Genomic DNA, 21226 nt, shown 5'->3' with positions numbered 1-21226 from the left:
CACGCTAATCGGAGGTACGGGGGAAGGACAGCAAACTAAACACACAAAAGTTATGTTGTGACCTGCCCCATGCATTGACATTGTCAACGTTATCATTTAGCATTGTTTTGACTCAAACGCGGCAAAATTCCGCGCACATTTAAGAGCTGCCAGTAATTATTCTGGCAGCGTTTTTTTTGGAATGCAAGGGCTTGTGTGGCTTAATGGAATTTGCGGTGTCTCGAGTTGTCTCGTTAGGGCCCGCGTTAAATCTTGTGTGTGTGTGCGTGTTTGCACCTTTACCGTATGTGAAGTCTCGATAATTAATTAGTTTTAACGGTTTTCATTTTCCCCAACCGCTGGTGTGCGTTTTGACGAGCTAAATTTAAAACTAATTAATTAAGGATTCTTGTGGCGAGTGAGCGGTTGTATATTTTGCAGTGCGCGCCAAACTGTTTGGAGATGTGGCGTTCAGAAAATGATTTATTAATAGAAAATTCTACTCCGGAACAAACCCACCCGCTGGCAAGGCCTATAAATGTTTTGGTAGCAAAAGCTCAAAACATACATTTATTTGAGTTTATTTTTAAGAGCCAATAAATAGGATAAAATGAATCAATAAATATTGATTCTTACGCTCGTGATACATGCATGGACGCTGTACCGGTTTCGGGGGATTTTTTTTTTGCATTCTTAGAGGATCGCAGGAGGTAGGCAGAAAAGCACAGAGAGTCGTTTGCCATGAAGATTTGGTCATAGCAGTTGGGAAAGAGGAGGAGGGAGAGAAAAGAGCCTCAGGAGAAAACAAATCTCCAGCGTAATTTATTAATCACTGGTGTTCCAACCAAAGAGACCCACAGCGCCAAACCTCCTCTCTCGTTAAAAAAGACGAATCTCCAGTTTCACCACTGTCCTCTCAGACGCTCACGATCAGGCCCCCCCCCCAACTACCTGCCCACCCGCCCGCCCACCCGTCCATTCATCCCACCTGCCCGCCAACCTATCCTTCTGTCCCATCTTCCCGGGCGCAAGTAGCGCAAACAAAACCGCGAACGCCTGGTGACGTCGCACGCGGTTCCGAGCGGATAGCGCCGGCCGATCGCTCGTCGGCAGTCGGCCGTACCTGTGGGACCTTGTGGACACCGCCCCCCCCCCCACACACAACCCTCCGCCCCACCTCAACCACGCTAGCACCCCCCCCCCCACTCGGTGGTGGCGAGCTGGCAAACGCAGCCTCCGGACGGAATGGAACAGTCTGGGAAGCGTGCGTGCGGGCGTCTGGGAGTGCGGCTGTAGGGACGGCGGCGGCGGCGGTGTGACACAGGTGAAACGGTGACGTGCGTTGGCCGCCCGGCTGTGTGGAGCGAGTCGTCGTGTTTGTTCGCTCGTTGGTACGAGCGACAGGCTTCCGTTGGTATTCCACAAGCGCGCAAATGCAGGCGGATCGGCTGTGCGTCACTTGCAAAGGGTTTGTCGAATTAAGCGTTCTGTGTTTGGGGTGGTAATGCTTGAGTTTTGTCATAAAATTTCGGAACAAAATACAGTAGCTTGTAACTCATAAAAAAACTCACAAGACAAACTTTTGCCTGATGTCCGACTGCATAGCTGCCTATGAGTGTGTTGAAACCACATTTCGTGAATTTTGGATAGAAATAGGTGAGCCGCATATATCCAGTGGCTGAGTAAGCTGATTCTGCATAAAGTGAGGGGCAACCTGTATCTGACTTATTTGGCGAGTTTGCCAGGCCATGCGAGTACGTACATTAAATAGATTCGATTGTTGCATAAATAGAATCGTCTGTTTTCACCAATGACATGTGGGTTGTGCCATTGGCGTCATGCCGTTGGGATTCATTGTGTTTCCGTTCGTGAGTACTGAACATCTCCGTGCAAACTTTGAGACTCGAATATCTTCCTTGCCTAACAGTCGTGTTGTTTATGGTTTTTGTTTTCTGCTCTCACCCATCAGCTATCGCAGCAAGCACTCGCACGTACGCGCACAAGCACTCACATGCTGCACGCTTGCATGTACGCACACGCATGTACGCATTTGTGCACCGTTTACGTGTACGCATACGCATGCGTGCACATACGCGCACGCTCACGTCTGCACACACACACACACTTGTACACACGCAGGGGCACGCTCGCACGTACGCACATGTGGAGGCAAGCTCACATGTACACACACACACGTGGGCATGCTTGCGCGCACACACGCGCGCACACACGTGGGCATGCTCGCACACACACCAGCAACTACACGCGGGCACGCTCGTGCGCACGCACGCTCCCCTCTTCCCCGCGTGCGTCCTGTGCAATCACCGACTCGCTCGCCGCTGGCCCAGGGTGTCGGGGCGGCGGTGCTCAATTAAAATGCCAGCACACTGGCAGCGGCGACTCGTAATCGCGTGACTGCCCGTAGCCACGTCTGTTGAATAACCGCCAACGCGGCGTTGTGACAATCACCCGAATCACTTACCTGTAAGCAAAAACAACATAATGTGGCAGGCCGTCTCTGCCGTGACCATTCATTCGACCAAGCAGAAATCTCTCCTCGCCTGCGAGTGGCCGAGGCTTGGGCGGTTTTTGTTGTCTTTTTTTGTACGAAGGGCGCGAGTGGCCCATCCAACTGTCGGCCGTTGTAGCCAAGAGACGAAACCGCGCGTGGTAGTCGCGGCGCAGAGCCCCTGCGCCGCTTCGGTGGGACGAGCATCGTGGGCGAAAAATTATTAATTAAATTTGGCAGCGGTGCAAAAAATTCCACCTGATGAGGCACTTCGTCGAGCTATCCATTCGTGGTCAGGTCGCTTCTGAAAAAGAGCTATATAGCTCGGTGGGCCATACCTGGTAAAATAAAAAAAATAGTTTAGTGTAGTTTTAGATTTTATTTCAACGGTATGATAACTGATGTAGAAATCCACCTGTTGCCTGCGGAGCACAAATCACGATTAACTTGGTGGGAGTCCACTTTAATGAGTGGTGCATGTGACAAGCGTACATCTCGTATTCATATGGCAGCCTTGTAAAACGTACAGGGGAAGAGCTAGTCGCTGTATATAGATGTGTAGGTTGTTTTCAAAGTGCTACGGGCATCATGTAAAAGAGTGCAATTCCTCTGCCGTAACTCCAGCGTTGTCTTTGCAATGTCATTTGCCTATAAGTATATGGCATGGGTTTATACGGACCACTGCATCACACTATACATTTCTTTGTAAAGTTTATAAATCAGCTGTGGGGAGAGCCAGCAGGAGGCTGCCCATTAACTTATTGTCAACTCCTGCTGCTCAGCTGGCCATTACAGCTTCCTTTTGCTCTTTCAAACACTTGTTTTAATTCCCCACCCCACTCTCCCACCCCCCCCCCAAAGCAAATTTTACCAAGAGGTACTGTCGGTAGCACTTGGCGCCCGGCTCGTCACTTCCTTTCCGAGACGTGAATCGCCCCCCAGGTCTGCGGCCGGCGTACGCCGCGGGAGATCTGACCATCGAGAAACGGAAGTAACCGCCGTGTTTTTTTGTTGTTGTTTTGTTTTCTTCCATCCCAGAGCGACGTGTCGGAGTCCCCGGCAGAAGGGACGGCCGATGTGCTCGACGATCTGCAGACGCTCGAAGTGCGGGACAACTCCAGCAGCGACGAGGATGAGTTCTACGACGCCGACTCGTGTAAATTCTTGCGACTTAAAAAAACAATTTGGGGCCGTTAGCGTGAGCGCCATTTGGTACAGAAGGGGGGGGGGAGGGGAAATGCACGTTGTAAAATTCTGCAGAATCCATGTGTATGCGTGATTTTTCTTCCTTGTAACTAACACGGGTTTTGTGTCCGCATTTACTTACATAATTTGTAATGGTGTTGTGTTTAAAGTAGATTATGAGAACAAGGTGCATTGGTGGTGAGACGTTCACTACCTCGCCTGGTATGCAGGAGGTCGTGGGTTCGATCCCGACGCCTGTATATTTGGAGTTTGCATATTCTGCCCATGGTCGTGTGGATTTTTCTCCGAGCCCTCTGGTTTTTTTCCTCCACAATTAGAAACGTGCGTTTCGGGTATTTGGCTGCTCTAAATTTCCACGTGATAAGCCCCTTCGTTTGGCTATTATTTGTGGCCAGGTCGCTTCTGAAATAAAAGCTCTATAGCTCAGTGGGTCTTACCTGGTCAAATTAAAATCGTTGAGTCTTAGATGTAGTTAAACATTTTTTTTATGAAGGTGAACGTTTTTCTATTTTCGTAGAGAGAAAAAATCTATAAATATAATATTACAAAGCACATAATTGATCATCAATTTTAATTATATCTAGCTGAAACTGCATTGCTGCGCAATGAGTGATGGCGGGAGTTTTAATTTCCGCGTCAGTGTCCATCGCGTTTATGCCCCATCGGCAGAGTGCTGCTGTTGTAATGGGTTTTCTCGTCTTTTACAGAAATTGTTGGCAAAGGGCTGTAATTTTATTTTTTTAAACCGCAAAACAACAGCAAGTGTGGATAGCCCTTGAGTCAGGGTTGAATGATTCTATTTTATTCCCTGCCATTTAAATGCTGTGCCATTGTCCAAGGCTTGTTTGCTATTCTGTGCTATCCAGTGGCTGAGTAAGCTGATCTTTTTTCCAAATAATGAATGGGTTGGATTGCTTTTAGGGCAGAATGTGCAATTAAAGATGGCCCGGGACACCTTGTCCGTGTCTTTCGGTCAAGTTTGTGAGTTTCTTTGTCAATGTCGGCATCCACTTGCCTCACTTCGTATGTCTGCGCATTGTGTTTTTTGTGAAATTCCATCTGTCTGTGGGCATATGTTTATATATGTGTATATACATGGCACAGTAGGGGGGCACAGGTGGTACATCTGCCAGTCATCTCAATCGGTCAACTTATTGCATCTGGGTCTGTCCCCGTGACCTGCTGCCAGCGAGCCATCGACACTTCACGTGGCCTCAGTGCACCTAGCCTGGCACAAGCGCCGTGGTGACATCACCGCCACTTATTAGCGAATGGTGGCTGTTGTTTTTGATAGTGACAAAGACATTGTGGCGAGTGGTGGCATGGTGGTAGTTTACACACTGTTCTAACCCTTTTCAAATTTGAAACATTAATTAAACTGACTAAACATTCTTTTTCAGGGTTTTCCTGAAACAGTTATGATGGAGCAAAGGTTAGCTGGATAACTGAAAGGCATTATATTATGCTTGTATAGTATATCTAGGCCTTGTATTTTGTTTAATATCCTGGCACTTTTATGATGTTGTTTTATTGTTTACATATGTGTTGTATTTGCTTTGTTACTTTGGATGTAACTCTGCATTCATTCATCAATTAAAATCAGTTCTTATCATGCTTATGATAACACGCATCGTGAATGTGAGAAGGGATTATTATAGGTTCGTATTTAATCAGATGTCCACGGGTTCACATGGCTTCTGCAGTAACTAGGGGTGATGCAGTGTCCGACAACATTAACAAAGAAATCGAGTCTTTAAATCACGACCCACAATCAAAATAATTAATCACTGAAATTCCTTTTGTTCCCCAGGTTTTCATTTCAAAAGTCTTAGTTCCATCTGGCCATTAATCAGCATCATCGTCATCAGTCATGACCTAGCTACTGTTGTGTGAAGGTATCCCAAAGCGTTTGCCATCTCTCAGTCACACGATGCGATGCTCATTTTTTCATCATTCCATCTCCAGAGTCCATACCCTTCTTTGACTCATTCATTGTTGAATCAATTAATGCTGCACGTGCCGCGTTGGCCTTCATAGTTACTTGCTAACAGCACTCGCCCCCAACAGTCTGTTAAGGCTTTGTCTCTTTCCGCTCGCACAGACGCAGAATCCGTTTCCGTGAAAGCGCTGCAGAGGTTTAGCAACTGTTCGGCGGAGTCGAGCGACTCGGCGAGGATGTCCGACCCCGGCGCTCAGGACAATGGCGAGGAGAGCCACGCCAATGGCATCAAGAAGCGCAGGTATGCGTGTGTGACGGGATGTTGAGCGAGCACCGCTGAGATACCACGGGCCGACACCTGCGGTGTTTACGTGTGGTGTCACGTCTCTCTGCCTTCATTCGACAGCGACAGCGTGGGGCCTACTTGATGAGAATGTGTCTGCTTTGGCACATGCAGCTTTAGGAGGTGGCCAGATGGCTCGGAGGTTAGAAACATTCATGTAGAGTATTTGGCTGCTATAAATTTCCACATAAGCTACTTGAGCTACCAATTGTGGCCTAGGTCGCTTCTGAAATAGAAGCTAATAACTCAGTGGGCTTTACCTGATGAAATTTTTTTTTTAGTTTTATATGTAGTTATTTTGAAGTGGTGTTTAACTTTCTTATACTTTGCACTCCTATCGTGTTTTAGTATTGTTGGTTTTTGTAACATTGTAACCCTGTGCCCCTACTAGATAACATCTGTAAAAAAGAGCTTTATAGCTCATCGGATTCCTCCTATATAAATACATACAGTAAAACCTTGGATTGCGAGTAACTTGGTCTGCGAGTGTTTTGCAAGACGAGCAAAATTTTAAAATAAATATTAATTTGATAAACGAGCGAGGGTCTGCCGAGCGTCACGTGATCACAACTGATATACGAGTGCTTTGATATACGAGTGCTTTGGATTACAAACACGTTTCCGAAACGAATTATGCTCACAATCCAAGGTTTTACTGTATTCTGATTCTTGATACTTGAGCCAACGTCCCGCCAAGATCCTGGGTTTAAAACCGGGTTTTGGCCACCCACCATGATTCAACTGGGTTCTCGGGCTTATTGAGTTGATAGTCTCAGCCTGATCGTGAATGATTATAATACGCGGAAACATCGTGATAAGTTTGGAATTGATTTTCCCTCTTCCAGCATTTGACATTCGAGGGGAAAAAAATATTTTATTGTCGTGTTAGGAACAATATTTGCAGAGCATTAAAACGTGTGCCTCCCTGGTAGTGGATCAAGATGCCGATGGGAGATTATCTCCAGGAGTAGGTCTCAGAACACATCCTCTGCGGCCGTTCTCCGACATAGGATCATACACTCTTCGTATCCTGGCACGACGCCAATAGCAAATGTTAAACATAATTTGGGAGAGGGGGTGGAGGCAGAATATAAAAAATATATATACGTATATAAACCCAGACGGACCAATACACTACCCTCACCCTTCCCTTCTCTTCCCTCTCCACCACCACCATCACCAACGCTGCTAGCGCCCGCTTATCTCTCACAGCCGGCGCTTTAAATATTTTATCTCGTGCCGGCTGCGTGGTCACCATACCCGCCGCGTTGGGTTTCCCGACAGCGGGTGTCACTTTGCGCGCGGCCGAATTTGTTTCAAAAGTCCTGGCAGCAGGCAGCGGTGGGTGGGGAGGGGGATGGAGTTGTGGCAGGGCCGCGTGTGTTCAGGCCGTTCAACGTCCGCATTGGTCAGCGTGTCACGCGTGCGACGACTCGCCCGTCGTGCTCACGGAGCCGTTAGATTTTAATTGTCACAGTTTGACGTTGTGTTGTCGCGGTTCCATTTTGGGAATTGATTCGTTTTTATATCTCGTCGTTTTGCACGGTTTGGTATTCTCATTTGTTCGATCTTGCTTGTATACGTTCGTTTAGCCTGACTTAAACATTAGCTATGTTATTTGCATGATTCGGAAATAACCGCTTCGCGCACGTACAGATACATTGGCACATTGCATTCATTGGTCGCCGTTAATCATGTGACACTTGCCCATTCCGTCGCGTAAATTGTCACAATTCGGGGTCGTGATGGATTCAGAAAATCTTCCTTCTCGTCTCATTTCTTCTGCATCATTTGCATTGTTTCTCATTAGTGTTGTCTTTAACAAGTGTCGTTTGATCCATTATCTTTAGCTTATTGTGTAATCATAATAACAATACATTTAATATATGGTACTTGTTTGGGCTAATTTCTTTGAGCGCTTAAATACCTGAAGGTGGATTGTCTCGTTCTGGCAATACCTCACCAACAACCACATCCTAAGGTTTAAAAAAAACACGGAACACCAAAGGGAAGTGAGTGCAGCTCGTGCGTAAACAGATTAGGTAGGTGATCAGCTCCGCCTGGAGTGGGCGCTCGATACGGTGGGGAAGTGGGGAGCTGACTGGACATTTCCACGTGATAAGCCACTTTGTTGAGCTATCATTCCTGGCCAGGTCCCTTCTGAAAAATAGCTATATAGCTCATTGGGCCTTACCTGGTAAAATAAAAAAAAATATAGTTTAGTATAACACGTAGCCTTTCGCTACCAATATTATCCATAATAGAGGTTTTTTGGATTAGATCGCGTAAATATAAATGTGTCGTTAAACCCGCCACCACCCGACACAGCTAAACAAAAAAATGGTTTAGTTTACAAGGCTACTCCTGGATACATTTGAATACGTATGAAGTCTGCTGGGCATGCACATCCTCTATCGTCTCCACCGTTAAATCAAAGTCACAAGTCTGTGTCTCTGCCGTTCAAGCGATTTCCGTGCGTAGATAATCAACATGAAACACCGTTGAAGAAAGACTCAAAAGCCCACAGCGGGCTATCTCATAGCCACGCAACTGGGGTGTCTGTCATGGGCTGTTTGCCGCGCACAGGAACAAGAGCTTCAAATCAGTGATGAGATAGCAGTCAGGCCGGGAGGTGCTTTAAAATTATAAACAGAGTTGTTACCATGTCCAAAATGTTCCTCTCCGGTATCCGATCAGCGCGGCTAAGATGCTGGCAGGAAAAAATATAAATTTGGTTTGTGGGCTATTGCTAAGTAGTGTAGCCCTCATGCAGCAGTGGGCCATGTTAAACTCTGTCGTGTGTTTATCCATTGGCTGCCCACCCCTGCACTAGTTGGTACTAATGCGCCCACACAGCACATTACATTGATAACACATGCCTTTCTGCTGCTGCATAGTTGAACAACGTTCCACAGTCGCCACAACCTGTGCCAATGCAGTTGGTGCGAACTACAACAACAACGACAATCGTATTTTTTTCACCACATTCCATCAGACTTGTTTCCCCAATCGCTCTGTTGGGACGCGCGCAGATCGGCCGGCATTCCCCAATGCAGCGCCCAATTTCGCAACAATTTTGAGGCGGGAAATGGCGATGGACCGAGCGAGCGCTGACGAATTCCTCGTGGGTGGCGTCGCGAGGTTAAGCGGTCCAGCGGGGTTAAGTGGTCTAGCGTCGCTTCCGTTCAATTAAATTCAACCAACGTGTTGTGTCTGGAGCCACAGTACGGGTGCTTCCGTCGGCGGGCGCTTTTGTCGGCTGATGCTGGGGGATGTTTTAGATGAGGACGCACCCTTAACGAGTTGAGTGCATTGTCCACACCCCCCCCCCCCCACCACCGTGGAGCCTGGACTGGATTCTTCTGCTCTCTGTTACTGGTTTAATTCCAGGCGCGTCTGACCCAGCGTCGCCCAGATTCCGATGAAATGCCCGCAAGTGGTCAAGCTGTTAGTGTTTAGACTGTAAAATGATTTACGTGTGAAGTTTTGTGTAAAGTAAAAAAAAAACGAAATTCACATTTATTTTCTTTTTTACTGACTTGAGTTCATTTTTACCGGTGCTGTTTGCATCGTGCAACGGGGCAAATAAATCTCCATTTGGACCTTGCGAAGTAAGCAGTGCATCACCATGTGCGCATGAATGGCTCTAGCAGATGTCATCCTCCTGGACCTTCCTAAGATTAGCGACGCACAAAACAACTGCCGCTTTTACGGTGCGCCGCGTGAGCTTTTTGCGAAACTTAAAAAAAAATCGGAATTTTGGTGGGGGGTGGAATCCGTTCCGTTGTTAATGAGCGAACGGATCTAGAGGAGCTCCCTGCCTGTGATCCGAGGCAGTAGATGAGAAGCAGAGGAAAGGGAAAGAGAAACAGAAAGGAGACGTAGAGGTCCCATTTGGATTTTAATTGTTACCTGTAGCACAATGCGCTCGTTGCGCTGCAGCCTGATGGTGAACGTTGGTCTGGTCGCGGATCTGGTGTTACATTACTTTTGCGGCACGTGCCAGGTGACGTGCTAAGATCTTAATTCGCCATGCGAGCATTTACTCCGGTCGACAAAGGTTGCCCGGTGATTCTCGTGATGGGGGAGCAGTGGTTCTTTTCGTGCACTGCGCTGTGAAGCCAACAACCCGAGTTCCATTCCCGGTCATGGCTGAACTCGGTGTCGAGTGATAGCTGAACCCGGTCCCGCTGTAGCGCAAGGTCGACTCATCACTGTCTGGGATGAGACACCACGCTGCCAAACTGTGAATTAAAACACGTACAGCGAATGCAAATAAACAAATAATCGGCTCCTGAATCGAATGTGGTGAACTTTGCCGATCCGTCGACGCGCGGAGGGGTTAATCGTTTCAGAGTGGTTCAGTCGGGGGGTGCGTGGAGGTCCCAGGAGCCCTGCTTTTTTCCCAGAGGCGCCTAGCTTAACACATTTTTGGGGAAAGTATTCCTCTCACAAACAGTCAATCTGATATTATATACCTCTCTCTCAGAGCTGGAATTTTAGCTAAATTAAGTTTCGATTTCAAATTTAACATGACGGCAATTTTTTTTGTGTCCTCGTTGGCGACCGGGTCGAGACCGTAGCCGCCTATTCTGTGTCTGGGTGCCGAACACCCATACATGGCATTGCCCGAAAGTCCTAGTACACAGCGCCATCCAGATAAGTCTTAAATATAGTGCATTATTTTTATTATCCATAATTAAAGGGTTTCTTTTTTGGGTTAGATCACGTAAATGTGTCATTAACCCGCCACCACCCGGCACAGCCAATTAGTAAGGTTTGTCACGTAAACAAAAAGTGACAATTAGTTACTACTTCAGGAAAGCCACAACTAACCCATAACATGTATAATTGAACACAACATTTACAGTTGTACAATTGGAAATGTTGTGGGTTTAATCTCCAACACATCGGTTTACTGAAGGAGTAACTAATTTGTACGTTATGTTTATGGGACAAACCTTATTAATTGGCTGTGTTGGGTGGTAGTGGGTTAACGAAACATTTCTATTTACGCGATCTAACTAAATTTTTTTACGGATATTGGTCGTGAAAGCTTGTGTTTATATTGTAATGATGTATTTTTATTCGTTACTAGCTTTACTACCCGGCTTCGCCCGAGACTTGGATTCTTGTCTTGGATGAATACATGGCCTACGCGGAAGGTTGGGGGGGGGGGGATGCGTGACGTCAGCATGCACACTGCGTGACAGTGCCGCATGCGGGTGACATCACAGATGTGACGTCACCGCTCACTTGCCGTGCAAAATATATCCATTATTGCCCCCCCCTCCCAAAATACAAAAGTCGATTTTTTTACTTTTTGCATTGGGTACAGTCTGGAAGCTGCCAAATTTCAAGTCTTTATACATGTTGGGAAGTATGCTAAACATTTCGAACAGACACACATATTCACAAATTTCTCTTTTATATAGATAGATTATCCATGGTGTTCTACATTTGGATGGAGATTATAATAGGATAGTCATTGCCATATGAATGTGGAATTTACACTGCTGACCATGCGATAGATATATCTGCTATCAAGCTCTTTCCGCATTTGCATTGTTCACTTCTGAACAAGTGTTAACGTTGACGCGTCCGCGACATGGCAGAGATGTGTGTGGTGGCCACGTGACCACTGAGTAATTGCTGTTTATAACCGACGCATTGATTCCTGCAGCACACTGAGAGGCGCTCAACTATTTTTAGATTTTAATAGAGCACTTGCTTTCACAAGTGTCCAAGTCTCCGCGCTACTCCGCAGCTAACGCACACCAATGTCTGTGCAGCCAAGAGTCTTGCACTGTTCTCTCAGTTCATCTGTGCGTACCTTAAACTACAACTTGGGTTTACAAAGTGTCCTAGACCAATGGTTCTCAAAGTGTGGTCCCCGGACCACCAGTGTGGTCAGCGACGGTCCTCTAGGTGGTTCGTGAGGCTGTGATGCAAAATGCAGGTGGATCCAGAAATCATCATGTTTTATATCTTTTGGTTTCAGGCATTAATTAATATTTGTTTTATTTAATAAAAAAATAAAGTGAGGTCAACTTCCCTGATTAAACTACCCGAGATCTAAATGCCCCCCCCCCCGCCTAAAAAAAAACATATAGCTGTGTTTTGACAGAAGGTATTGGTTTCTGGAGCAGAGGGCAGTGGAAGGGGACACGGTCGAGAGAGGAGATGGGAGAGATATAGGCGAGGGTGAGTCATTTGAAGATGATACCGCAAATAAATAGTCACGATCGCAGCTGGAAAAAAATCCATTTTATCTTCTAAGGTTGCTTGCTTGCCAACATTGTTTATGCCGAGGGTTAAAATCCCCCAAATCCCTCCTGGACCTTAATGACGTTTGCGTGCAGTGTCAATTTGACAAACTTACACCGCATTACACCACCTGCTGTCAACTCGGTGTCAAGAGGCTTGCGCTGAAATGGAAAAAATTCGAGTGATATTCTGCCTGTTCAAATTTGAAAAGGAGGTTTTATATTTTTTTACGGATGGTGTTTCGCGCACCGACTGCTAAGAAAGGTCAGTGGGCTTGAGCAGGGCATGTTGCTGGAAGGGATGACGACGGCTCATGGTCGAGACTTGTGGTGGAGCGGCAGCCAACAGAGAGAATGCTCCCGAGAGGAAAATCTCTCGGGGACAAAGAGGAATGTAATTTGCTTGTGTGAAGGAGCACAACCAGGACCGTTAGAGATGTTGACAGCCTGCGGGCAGGGATACCTTCCTTCCTTCTGCATTCGATTTCTTGTGGCTGATGGTGATTTATTGTTTGTTTAACCACGTGGGCTTTCACGACCAATATCCACAATAGATTTTTTTGTGTGGTCACCACATCGACGCCTCTATATAAGGAACGAAACAGGTGGACTTCTCCACAAATCTGGCTGTCGCCTGATGAAGCTAGTTGTAATTACTGGCGAAACGTCGTTCTCAGATGGCAAATGTTGTGGCTTGGCTCTCCAACACACCGGTGTGCTGTACTAGTGATGAATTGGCACGTTCTGTTTACGTGACAACCCTTACTAGTTGGCTGTGTCGGGTGGTGGCGGGTTTAACAACATTTATATATTTCCGCGATCTAACCCAAAAAAACCTGGATTTACTGTTTGTTACCTTCGTAATAATTGCATTCAGAAACATCAACGAATGTACTGGGATGTGATTTTGTACGTTCCTACGTATGTTAAACTTATTTTGCACCGTACGTAGCCAACCGTGCTTATCGGAGGTGCGGGTTGAAGGACAACAAACTAAAAACACAAAACACGTTTTTAAAGAAATGAGAATCGAGTTTTCACATCAGTTTGCGTAACACTTGTATTGTATAAGCTGCCAATTCCCCATTTGAGGCACCAATAATAAATAAATAATTTGTTGCGCGCTCAAATGCAATCGGAACGTGCAAACGCCTTCACAGCAGGGGCTTGTGTGCGAATGGAGCACGCGCGTAAACATTTCGCTTTGTCCAGCATCATTATAGAGCTCGGCCGTATTGCGTATTTTAAATGCAGCACATTATCCTTCAATTCACTCTATCGATTTATATGCAGACCATTTTGGATTGACCGACTGACTCGCGTACATTCTAAAGGTGTTCTGGAGAGGAACTGGAAAGCAGGTGCTGTTTGACAATTGTGTTGCGTTTTGTTTTTTCAGAAAGATGACATTTGGTACATGTATGGTCAAATCTATTCTTCTCATTTCTTTCAAATCGTTTTTTGTGTTTGGTTTGTTGTCCTTCACCCACACCTCCAATAAGCACGGTTGGCTACGTACGGTGCAAAGGAAGTTTAACATACGTACGAACGTACAAAAATCACATCCAAGTACATCTATTCTTGTAATTAGAAACATTTAAAATCTTGTTGGGACTGTGCTGTGTCTTTGTATTGTCTGGGACTTTTTTTTGTTTCGCTCCTTTCTCCAAGCTTGCGTTAAGTGTTGACAAATTGGCAAGCAATTTCCATAGTTACGCAATTTGTACATGTTTATTTATATTTTTATTTATTTCATTTGAGTGACTTGCAGTTACCTTTCCTATACTTTGTTTACTGTTTGTTGTTGGAGCTTTCTGACCCGCCCCTACTGGACATTTTGAAAAAGAGCTTCATAGGTCATCAGATTCCTCCAGGATAAATAAAGATTCTGATTCTGTTGGGAAACATTCTCCTACATGAATTTTTTTTCATTTCCAATCTCGGCCTATGGAGGCTTGTATATATTTTGAAGGGTTCTCAACGTAAATACGAAATTTTAACTCCATGTATTTGGTATATTTCCAAGAGTATGTGACACTAAAGCTGATAGAAAGTTGCCAAAGGTTTGGCTGTTGGTGGTCTCAGTGTTTTATGCACAGTGCCTGGCACCGTGGCTGGCGCGCTGTGCTCTGAACCCAGCGACCTTGGCTCGATTCCCGGCCATGGCTAACGTCCGCCGTGGGTGATATCCGAACCAGTGCTGATGCCGCCACTTCACCGATCTGTGCTGACCAATGTAGTGAAGTATGCTCAAACAAAACCTCCATGATCAGCAGTGGATTACCAGCCTTGAATATATTAATTAATATCTAATTTCCATGGCCCAACTCGAGGTTCAGTACAAACATTGCCCAATTGCAACCTGACAACTGACCTGAGAAGTCAAGTCCCAGGGTTCAGCTGTCCACGGAAAACTTGGGACAAATCTCAAGCGCTTGAGGACGGGCCAGGGAAGGTGTGGCCACTTGCTGCACATGAGGAGTAGCCCAAATTGTGACTGCGGCCACCACCCAAGTCAGATGCTCGCAAATATCCATTCCCTGTGGCATCGCAATCATTCACTCTGCCTCGCGTGAAGTCGTTGAATGGATTGCTAACCTCGACATCAAACTATAACTGCTTCCCCAGCCATACGAAGAAGAATTTCATTTCTAACAAACAGAAAATATTTTGCCTTTTTGGGCGTTCTTCCTTTTACCCAACGAAGGATTTACCTCTTGTTGCACGCGTCTTTGCTGCTCGGGGCGGCTCCGCCTGAAAGCTTGTGCCGGCGTTGTGTGCTTCCAGGACCAGCCTTCCAGCACCCATGTTCTCCAGGAGCAACTTCAGCATCTGGAGCTTCCTGCGGAGGTGCATTGGCATGGTGAGGCCCGACCGCTTCCCCTGCTGGGTTCTCCGCGCGCTGTGGCGTTCCATTTTGTTCGCGGTGGTGGGCCGCCAGCGGCGCTTCCTGCCACCTCATCACCCGCAATGCACCCGACCTCGCTGGATCCCGGAAGCTAAGCGGCGTCGAGGCCGGGTAGTGCCTAGATGGGCGACCACCCGGGGCGGTGCAGGAAACTGTGTTGTACTCTACCTATATGCTCCTACGTCCATGCTCTCCGCCTTCGCCAACCCGCACTGACGAGCGTGGTGCAGTATGGTAAAATAACTGACACGGCCCGCGCCGTGCTGGGAGGCGCTCATCCAGCAGTGGATTGACAAAAGGGATGTGCATCTACTTGCTTTGTATCATAACTTGTAAGTATTGATCACTTGCCAAATTGGCATGCGCTGGGATCGATCAATGGGGCAGTGTTGTTGTTTCTTTCATTTGTTTCTGCTGACATTACTTCCTCCACCTCCTCCACCTCCTCCCCTCTGCCCTCCTCCCCTTTCCCTCCTCCCCCTCTTCCACACACGTTGTTACACTTGTAGGAGCTGTCCAAGATCACCATGCCGGTGATATTCAACGAGCCGCTGAGCTTCCTGCAGCGGCTGTGCGAGTACATGGAGCACACGTACCTCATCCACAAGGCCAACACCTCCAGCAGCTCCATCGAGCGCATGCAGGTGCTGCTGCCCCTCTCCTTAGCTCCACATCTCTCCCCTCAACCTGTCGTCCTGTCCTCCGAAATATCTCGTCTCACCAGACGAGCTGGTACTTTTAGGGGGGGCATCCAATTTGTTCGGGCAGCATTGTTCAGCTGACGGCATTCGGGGGGGGTGGGGGCAGATGTGACCTGCGAAGGCTCCTCCTGCCAAGGCTCCTCCTGCCAAGGCTCCTCCTGCCAAGGCTCCTCCTGCCAAGGCTCCTCCTGCCACAGCCCGTCAAGCTGTGTGGTTCTCAGAGGCACAGAGAGTTACAGGACGCTCGCAAAGCCCAGGGTGTCCGCTGGCCTCCATTGACCCTCAATGATTTAACTGCCATTGAATAAATAAGCACGTGAGGCCAAGTTATGAAACAGAAGTGTGCTGCAGTGGGTAAATATGAAAGAGTCTCTGCTGATGATGAAGTTGGTTTTCATACAGTGGTGACGTTTTCATTGTAGGCGTGTGCCTAAAAGTTTGTGTGCATGCTTTAAATGTTGCTGTGTGTGTGTTTACGTCTTTCTCGTGTGCACGTCTGTGTATTTGTGTGTGTGTGTGTGCGCACATGGGTGTGCGTGTGCTTGTGTGTTACCTTTTTCTTTGTGCGCTTGTGTACGGGGTGTGCGCTTCATTTTCTTTGTGTGCCTGCGCGTCCGCGCGCGCGCGTGCGTGCATGTACGGAGAGATTGGGTTTTGGCAGCACAATGGTTCGGGCACTCCGCTGAGTAACCTTGCAACCTGAGTTCGATTCCCAGCCAGAGCTTAACGTCAGTGGCTAGCGTTGTCTGGACCGATCCTGAGCACTGCCCTAAATGATGCTCGCTCACAGCGCTTGTTCCAACAGTTAGCGTGGCTGTACATCGGATCATATCCTTTCTTTCTGTGCGTGTGTGTGCACGTGTGTGTGACGCTGGCGCCATTGGCTTGCAGTGCGTAGCCGCTTTTGCCGTGTCAGCAGTGGCATCGAACTGGGAGCGGACGGGGAAACCCTTCAACCCGCTCCTGGGAGAGACCTACGAAATGGTCCGGTGAGTCCTCCACAGCGCCCCCCCCCACACCTCCCACCCCACCCCCCATCCCAATGAACAAGTTAACGACGAGTTAATGTTAACGATATCGGTAATGCCCTCCATTTTGCACAGAAAAGCCTCGCAAGTACTCGGGACAATCTTGTCAGGAGTGTGCTGCTACATTGGGAATTTTTTTTCCATCAATTCCATTGTTAATGAGATTCTGCCTTTCATGTGGGAGGGAACCGGAGAGCCTGGAGAAAGCTCGCCACCACCATGCGTACAAGGTCCAGCATTCTACTGCCGTCTTGTGGCCACCTCGCAGACCAAGCTTACAATGCCCAGTATGCCCTGGCGGTCTGGCATTCAAGTATTAACCGGCTCGGCTTGCGAGGTCTCACAAAATCTGAATAGATATCGGACGATCTCGTGTGATTCGGCTGTAGGTTAATTGTGATGGGTGATGTCACAAACAGGTGTCGCTGCTGGGTAACAACCCTGCGTCTGGTTGCCATGGGAGAGAGAGAGAGAGAGAGGTGGCTCCAACGGCGCCGCGCCGAGCCATCGGCAACTGCTTGAAACTAACTCCAGATGGGCGCACGAAAAACCCAAGCAACGTTCTTCGTGTTTTCCCGTTGAGCCCGTTGCATTGTTTTCTGCTGGCAAAGCGTCGTGTCTTCTCTTTCCGTCGAGTGTCACCGTCTCGTCCCGTTCACGGGTCATTGGGCTTCCCGGAGGACGTGTCCTCTGGGAGAAGGTGTCCTGAAAAATCTTTGTTAGGGGAGGAATCCGAATTTTTGGGAGCACATGGCCTAATGCCAACTCGGCCCTCGCTGTCCCCCACTTCAACCGCCCTTCGTCGCCTCACCGCCGTCCCGGTCTCTCCGCCACAATTTCCCACTGGCCATGCAGGGAGGACCTGGGCTTCCGGTTGGTGTCGGAGCAGGTGAGCCACCACCCGCCCATCAGCGCCTTCTTCGCCGAGGGCCTCAACAAGGACTTTGTGTTCCACGGCTCCGTCTACCCTAAGCTCAAGTTCTGGGGCAAGAGCGTGGAGGCCGAGCCGCGTGGAATCATCACGCTGGAGCTGCCCAGGTGCGCAGCGCTATCTTGTAGAAGCCTCCCCTGTTGATCTGCTGCTGGATGAAGGCCTCTCCCCCCCCCCTCCACACCATTGTGGGTCATCGGTCGTGAGGAGTGGGGGAGGGGGGTGGAGGTTGCTTGGCCAAACTTCACCACGCTGGTCAGTGCGGGGGGTTGATGGAGGGGAGAGCATACGTGTGGTATCTTTTTATTTCGATTGCTGCATCGCACGCTTTCAGATGTGCTTTCAGATGCACTTTCTGCAGCCGCTCTTCCTTCCGATAGAAGGAAGCCACTGAAGCTATGCACTTTTAAATCTATATTGAAAAGTTATTTCTTTAGAACTGCTTTTTGTGTGTAGTTTGTTTGTCCCTGCCCTGCACCTCCGATTAGCACAGTTGTATACGTATGTTGCGAAAGAAGTTCTGCATACATACATACGAAGTGCAGAAGAGAAATGTGTTTTGTTACACTGCCCCCTTCCGGATGGTGGACTATAAAATGTAATTTTACTTTCTTGTAGAGAGAGACAGCTTTGACCGTATCACCTGGAAATGCGCCTGAAGTCCGTTTTATCTTGGAAGCTAAGCAGGACTGGGTAACGGTGAATCTCTGCACTTTGAGAGAGACGCCTGCAGTCATCAGCAATGGCGCATCCTGACTTTTAGTACAACGGCCGTTTGTTGTCAGCTGGCAATTTTCCCTTAAGGGAAATGCAATGAACTCACTGACTGTGTACGTTGTGCGCGTGCGCTTGATTGCTGCAGGTACGGCGAGGCGTACACGTGGACTAACCCCAGCTGCTGTGTGCACAACGTGATCGTGGGCAAGCTCTGGATAGAGCAGTACGGCACGGTGGAGATCACCAATCACAAGTGAGCGTCGCCCGCCACACACACTTTCACCAGCCGCCCGCCGTCTCTCTGACAGCTGCAGGATATCGCGTCCATTCATCCACACCCCCCTACCCCGCGCTACCGCTCCCCCTTTCATCTGGCTCCCTGTTCATTTGATGTGCCCACCACTCCAGCAACCATTGCTTTCTGTGAAAATTCGGTTTAAACTAATTATACATTCACCTAACCGGTGGGCGCAAGGCGGTTGCCGTTCTTTGAGCGGCACCGGATTGCAGCATGCGCGGCAATCGAGTTCCAAGAAGCGGTCGCGATGGCACGTGCTGCCTTTCACTGTTTGTGATTCAGCCCCCTCCGGCCCCCCCCCCCCCCCCCAATTCCCCCCCATTCTCCCCGGGCAGTGTGTCGACGATGTAAACGATGGTGGCGAATCCGTGGTGAAACTTGTGTTTCTGCAGAACGGGCGACAAGTGCATTCTCACGTTCAAGCCCTGTGGGCTGTTCGGCAAGGAGCTTCACAAGGTGGAGGGATACATCCTGGACAAAAAGTGAGTCCCTCGCCGACCACGTCCCTCGTTGCTGCCGCGCGGCGCGAATGTTTACGGGACGTCGCTCGTGATTTGGGCGCATTTGGGGCATAGTGGATTGTCTCGCTTCTCAAACGCGCCCGACTCGGTTTATAGTTTGCTTTACAAGGAAGGTGACAGCCCATTGAGACCGATGGTAATGATGTCACTGCTTCTGGAGCCTCTGTAGGCCTCTTTAGCCACGTGATGGATACACATAATAGAGGTAAAGGGGTGTAGCCCTATAGTTATTTAAACTCGCAGCTGCTGCCACAAGGGCCTTCACCAGAGGGAGCGCAAGAGAGCCCTTCTGGAGGGTATTTGGCCTACTCTTCCACGCTGGCCAGACGTCTTCCAAGAGATGACTAAGTGTATTGCGTGGAAATTAGTGTTTTCGGCATTGGTAGGGCGCCACGGTGGCGAGATGTGAACTACCTTGCCTGTTATACAGGAGGTCGTGGGTTCGATCCCGACTGATGCATTTATAATTTGCATGTTCTCCCCATGGTCGCATGCATTTTTCTCTCTACATTTAGAAACATGCGTTTATAAATGCTATAAATTTCCACATAAGCCACATCTTTGAGCTATCATTTGTGGCCAGGTCGCTTCTAAAAAGAGCTATACAGCTCAGTGGGTCTTACCTGGTAAAATAAAAATAGTAAATTCGTGGCGAGGGTTCAAGGCTTCGTTATCGTTCCGGGCACGTAATATCACCAAGCGGAAGAGCCGCAGGCCTCTGTCCGCGTTTCGTATGTGAAATTGTATTTTTAGTTTTTACTGCACGCTTGGTGTTTAAACGTTTCCACGGTTGTGCTGCGGTGGGCCCTTGCGTGGCGTGACAGCAAGAAGAAGGTGTCTGTGATCTATGGCAAATGGACGGAGGTGCTGTGGTCTGTTGACCCTGGCATCTACGAGGTGGGGAAGAAGAACGACAAAAAGTCTACCGAGAAGCTGGCCAAGCTGGTACGTCAAAGATAAATATCCCCTTTATAGCCGTAACGCACTGTTGGGGCAAGTGCTGTTAGCGAGCACCTATGAAGGCCGAGATGGCCCACGAGGGGGTGGGTGGCCAGCACCACCCCCGGCCGCGTTTCTCTCCACAGTGCCGATGTTTACAGACAGCATCAGGTACTCATTTGAGGCTGAGTCCACCAAGCGGAGGCCCAGGACAGGTTCAGTTAATCGTCACCGGTGTTGGCCGTGACCGGGTATCGAACCCAGATCACCAGGTTCGTAGCTCAGCGCGCTAACCGCTGTACTACCGCTCCCCATACACACACACACGCATGCACACGCATCTGTGGGGGGGCGCCCGGGAGCCTTTGCCGATAACGTGGCGGTGCCAATAACGTGTGGGCACCTTGGTCACGACGAGACGTCTCGCGGCTGTGTTGTGGCGTGGCGGTGTAGGTGGCCGCGGAGTCGAGCGGCCCGTCCGGCCAGCAGGCGGAGGCGGATGAGGCGGATGACATCCCCACGCCGGAAGTGCCAGAGACCGTGACAGTGCTGCCCGGGAGCAAGCTGCTTTGGCGCGTGCATCCGCGCCCCGCAAACTCGACACAGGTGCCTGCCCAGACGAGCGTGCCGCCAAGACGTGGGGGGGGTGGGGCGGTTGGACACACACGGGCAACACGAGTAGTGGCACACGGAGGAAATCGGGAGATGGCTTGAGTAATGTGACAACACAGGGACACACGCAGGCTGAGAAAGCTCAGACACTGGGAGACACAAAATATGAGCATGGGAAAATGTGTTCTGTTCAATGTAGTCCTCACACGCGAGTCCATCGGGCATCTATTTGTCAAATGCTTCAGCTGTGCTGGTTTCATTTGTAGCCGAAAAGGGTCGGCGTGCTTTTGTTTAAATAAGCATTGGCAAGTGTTGATCTCGACTGGTGG

General features: G+C 48.7%; 1 protein-coding gene across 5 annotated transcripts in view; it reads left to right on the top strand.

The window, feature by feature from the left end:
* The window catches only part of LOC116958432 (oxysterol-binding protein-related protein 2-like), an 88001-nt gene that overhangs the window by 56972 nt on the left and 9803 nt on the right, over positions 1 to 21226 (top strand). For all 5 annotated transcript variants that reach the window (XM_032981060.2, XM_032981031.2, XM_032981076.2 and 2 more), the window contains 10 exons: positions 3527 to 3644; positions 5796 to 5934; positions 15030 to 15105; positions 15660 to 15794; positions 16743 to 16840; positions 17735 to 17917; positions 18673 to 18780; positions 19218 to 19307; positions 20171 to 20291; positions 20739 to 20891. In XM_032981060.2, coding sequence (XP_032836951.1) covers positions 5870 to 5934; positions 15030 to 15105; positions 15660 to 15794; positions 16743 to 16840; positions 17735 to 17917; positions 18673 to 18780; positions 19218 to 19307; positions 20171 to 20291; positions 20739 to 20891 — 1029 coding nt within the window. In that variant the 5' untranslated portion in view covers positions 3527 to 3644; positions 5796 to 5869. Of the gene's footprint in view, positions 1 to 3526; positions 3645 to 5795; positions 5935 to 15029; positions 15106 to 15659; positions 15795 to 16742; positions 16841 to 17734; positions 17918 to 18672; positions 18781 to 19217; positions 19308 to 20170; positions 20292 to 20738; positions 20892 to 21226 lie in introns of those variants that run through there.

The sequence above is a fragment of the Petromyzon marinus genome, chromosome 3 (assembly GCF_048934315.1).
Source record: "Petromyzon marinus isolate PM22_M1 ecotype Great Lakes invasive population chromosome 3, UKy_Petmar_22M1.pri1.0, whole genome shotgun sequence".
Classification (NCBI taxonomy): Eukaryota; Metazoa; Chordata; class Hyperoartia; order Petromyzontiformes; family Petromyzontidae; genus Petromyzon; species Petromyzon marinus.
Note: the sequence above shows the minus strand (reverse complement) of the source record. Positions and strands in the feature narration are given on the sequence as shown.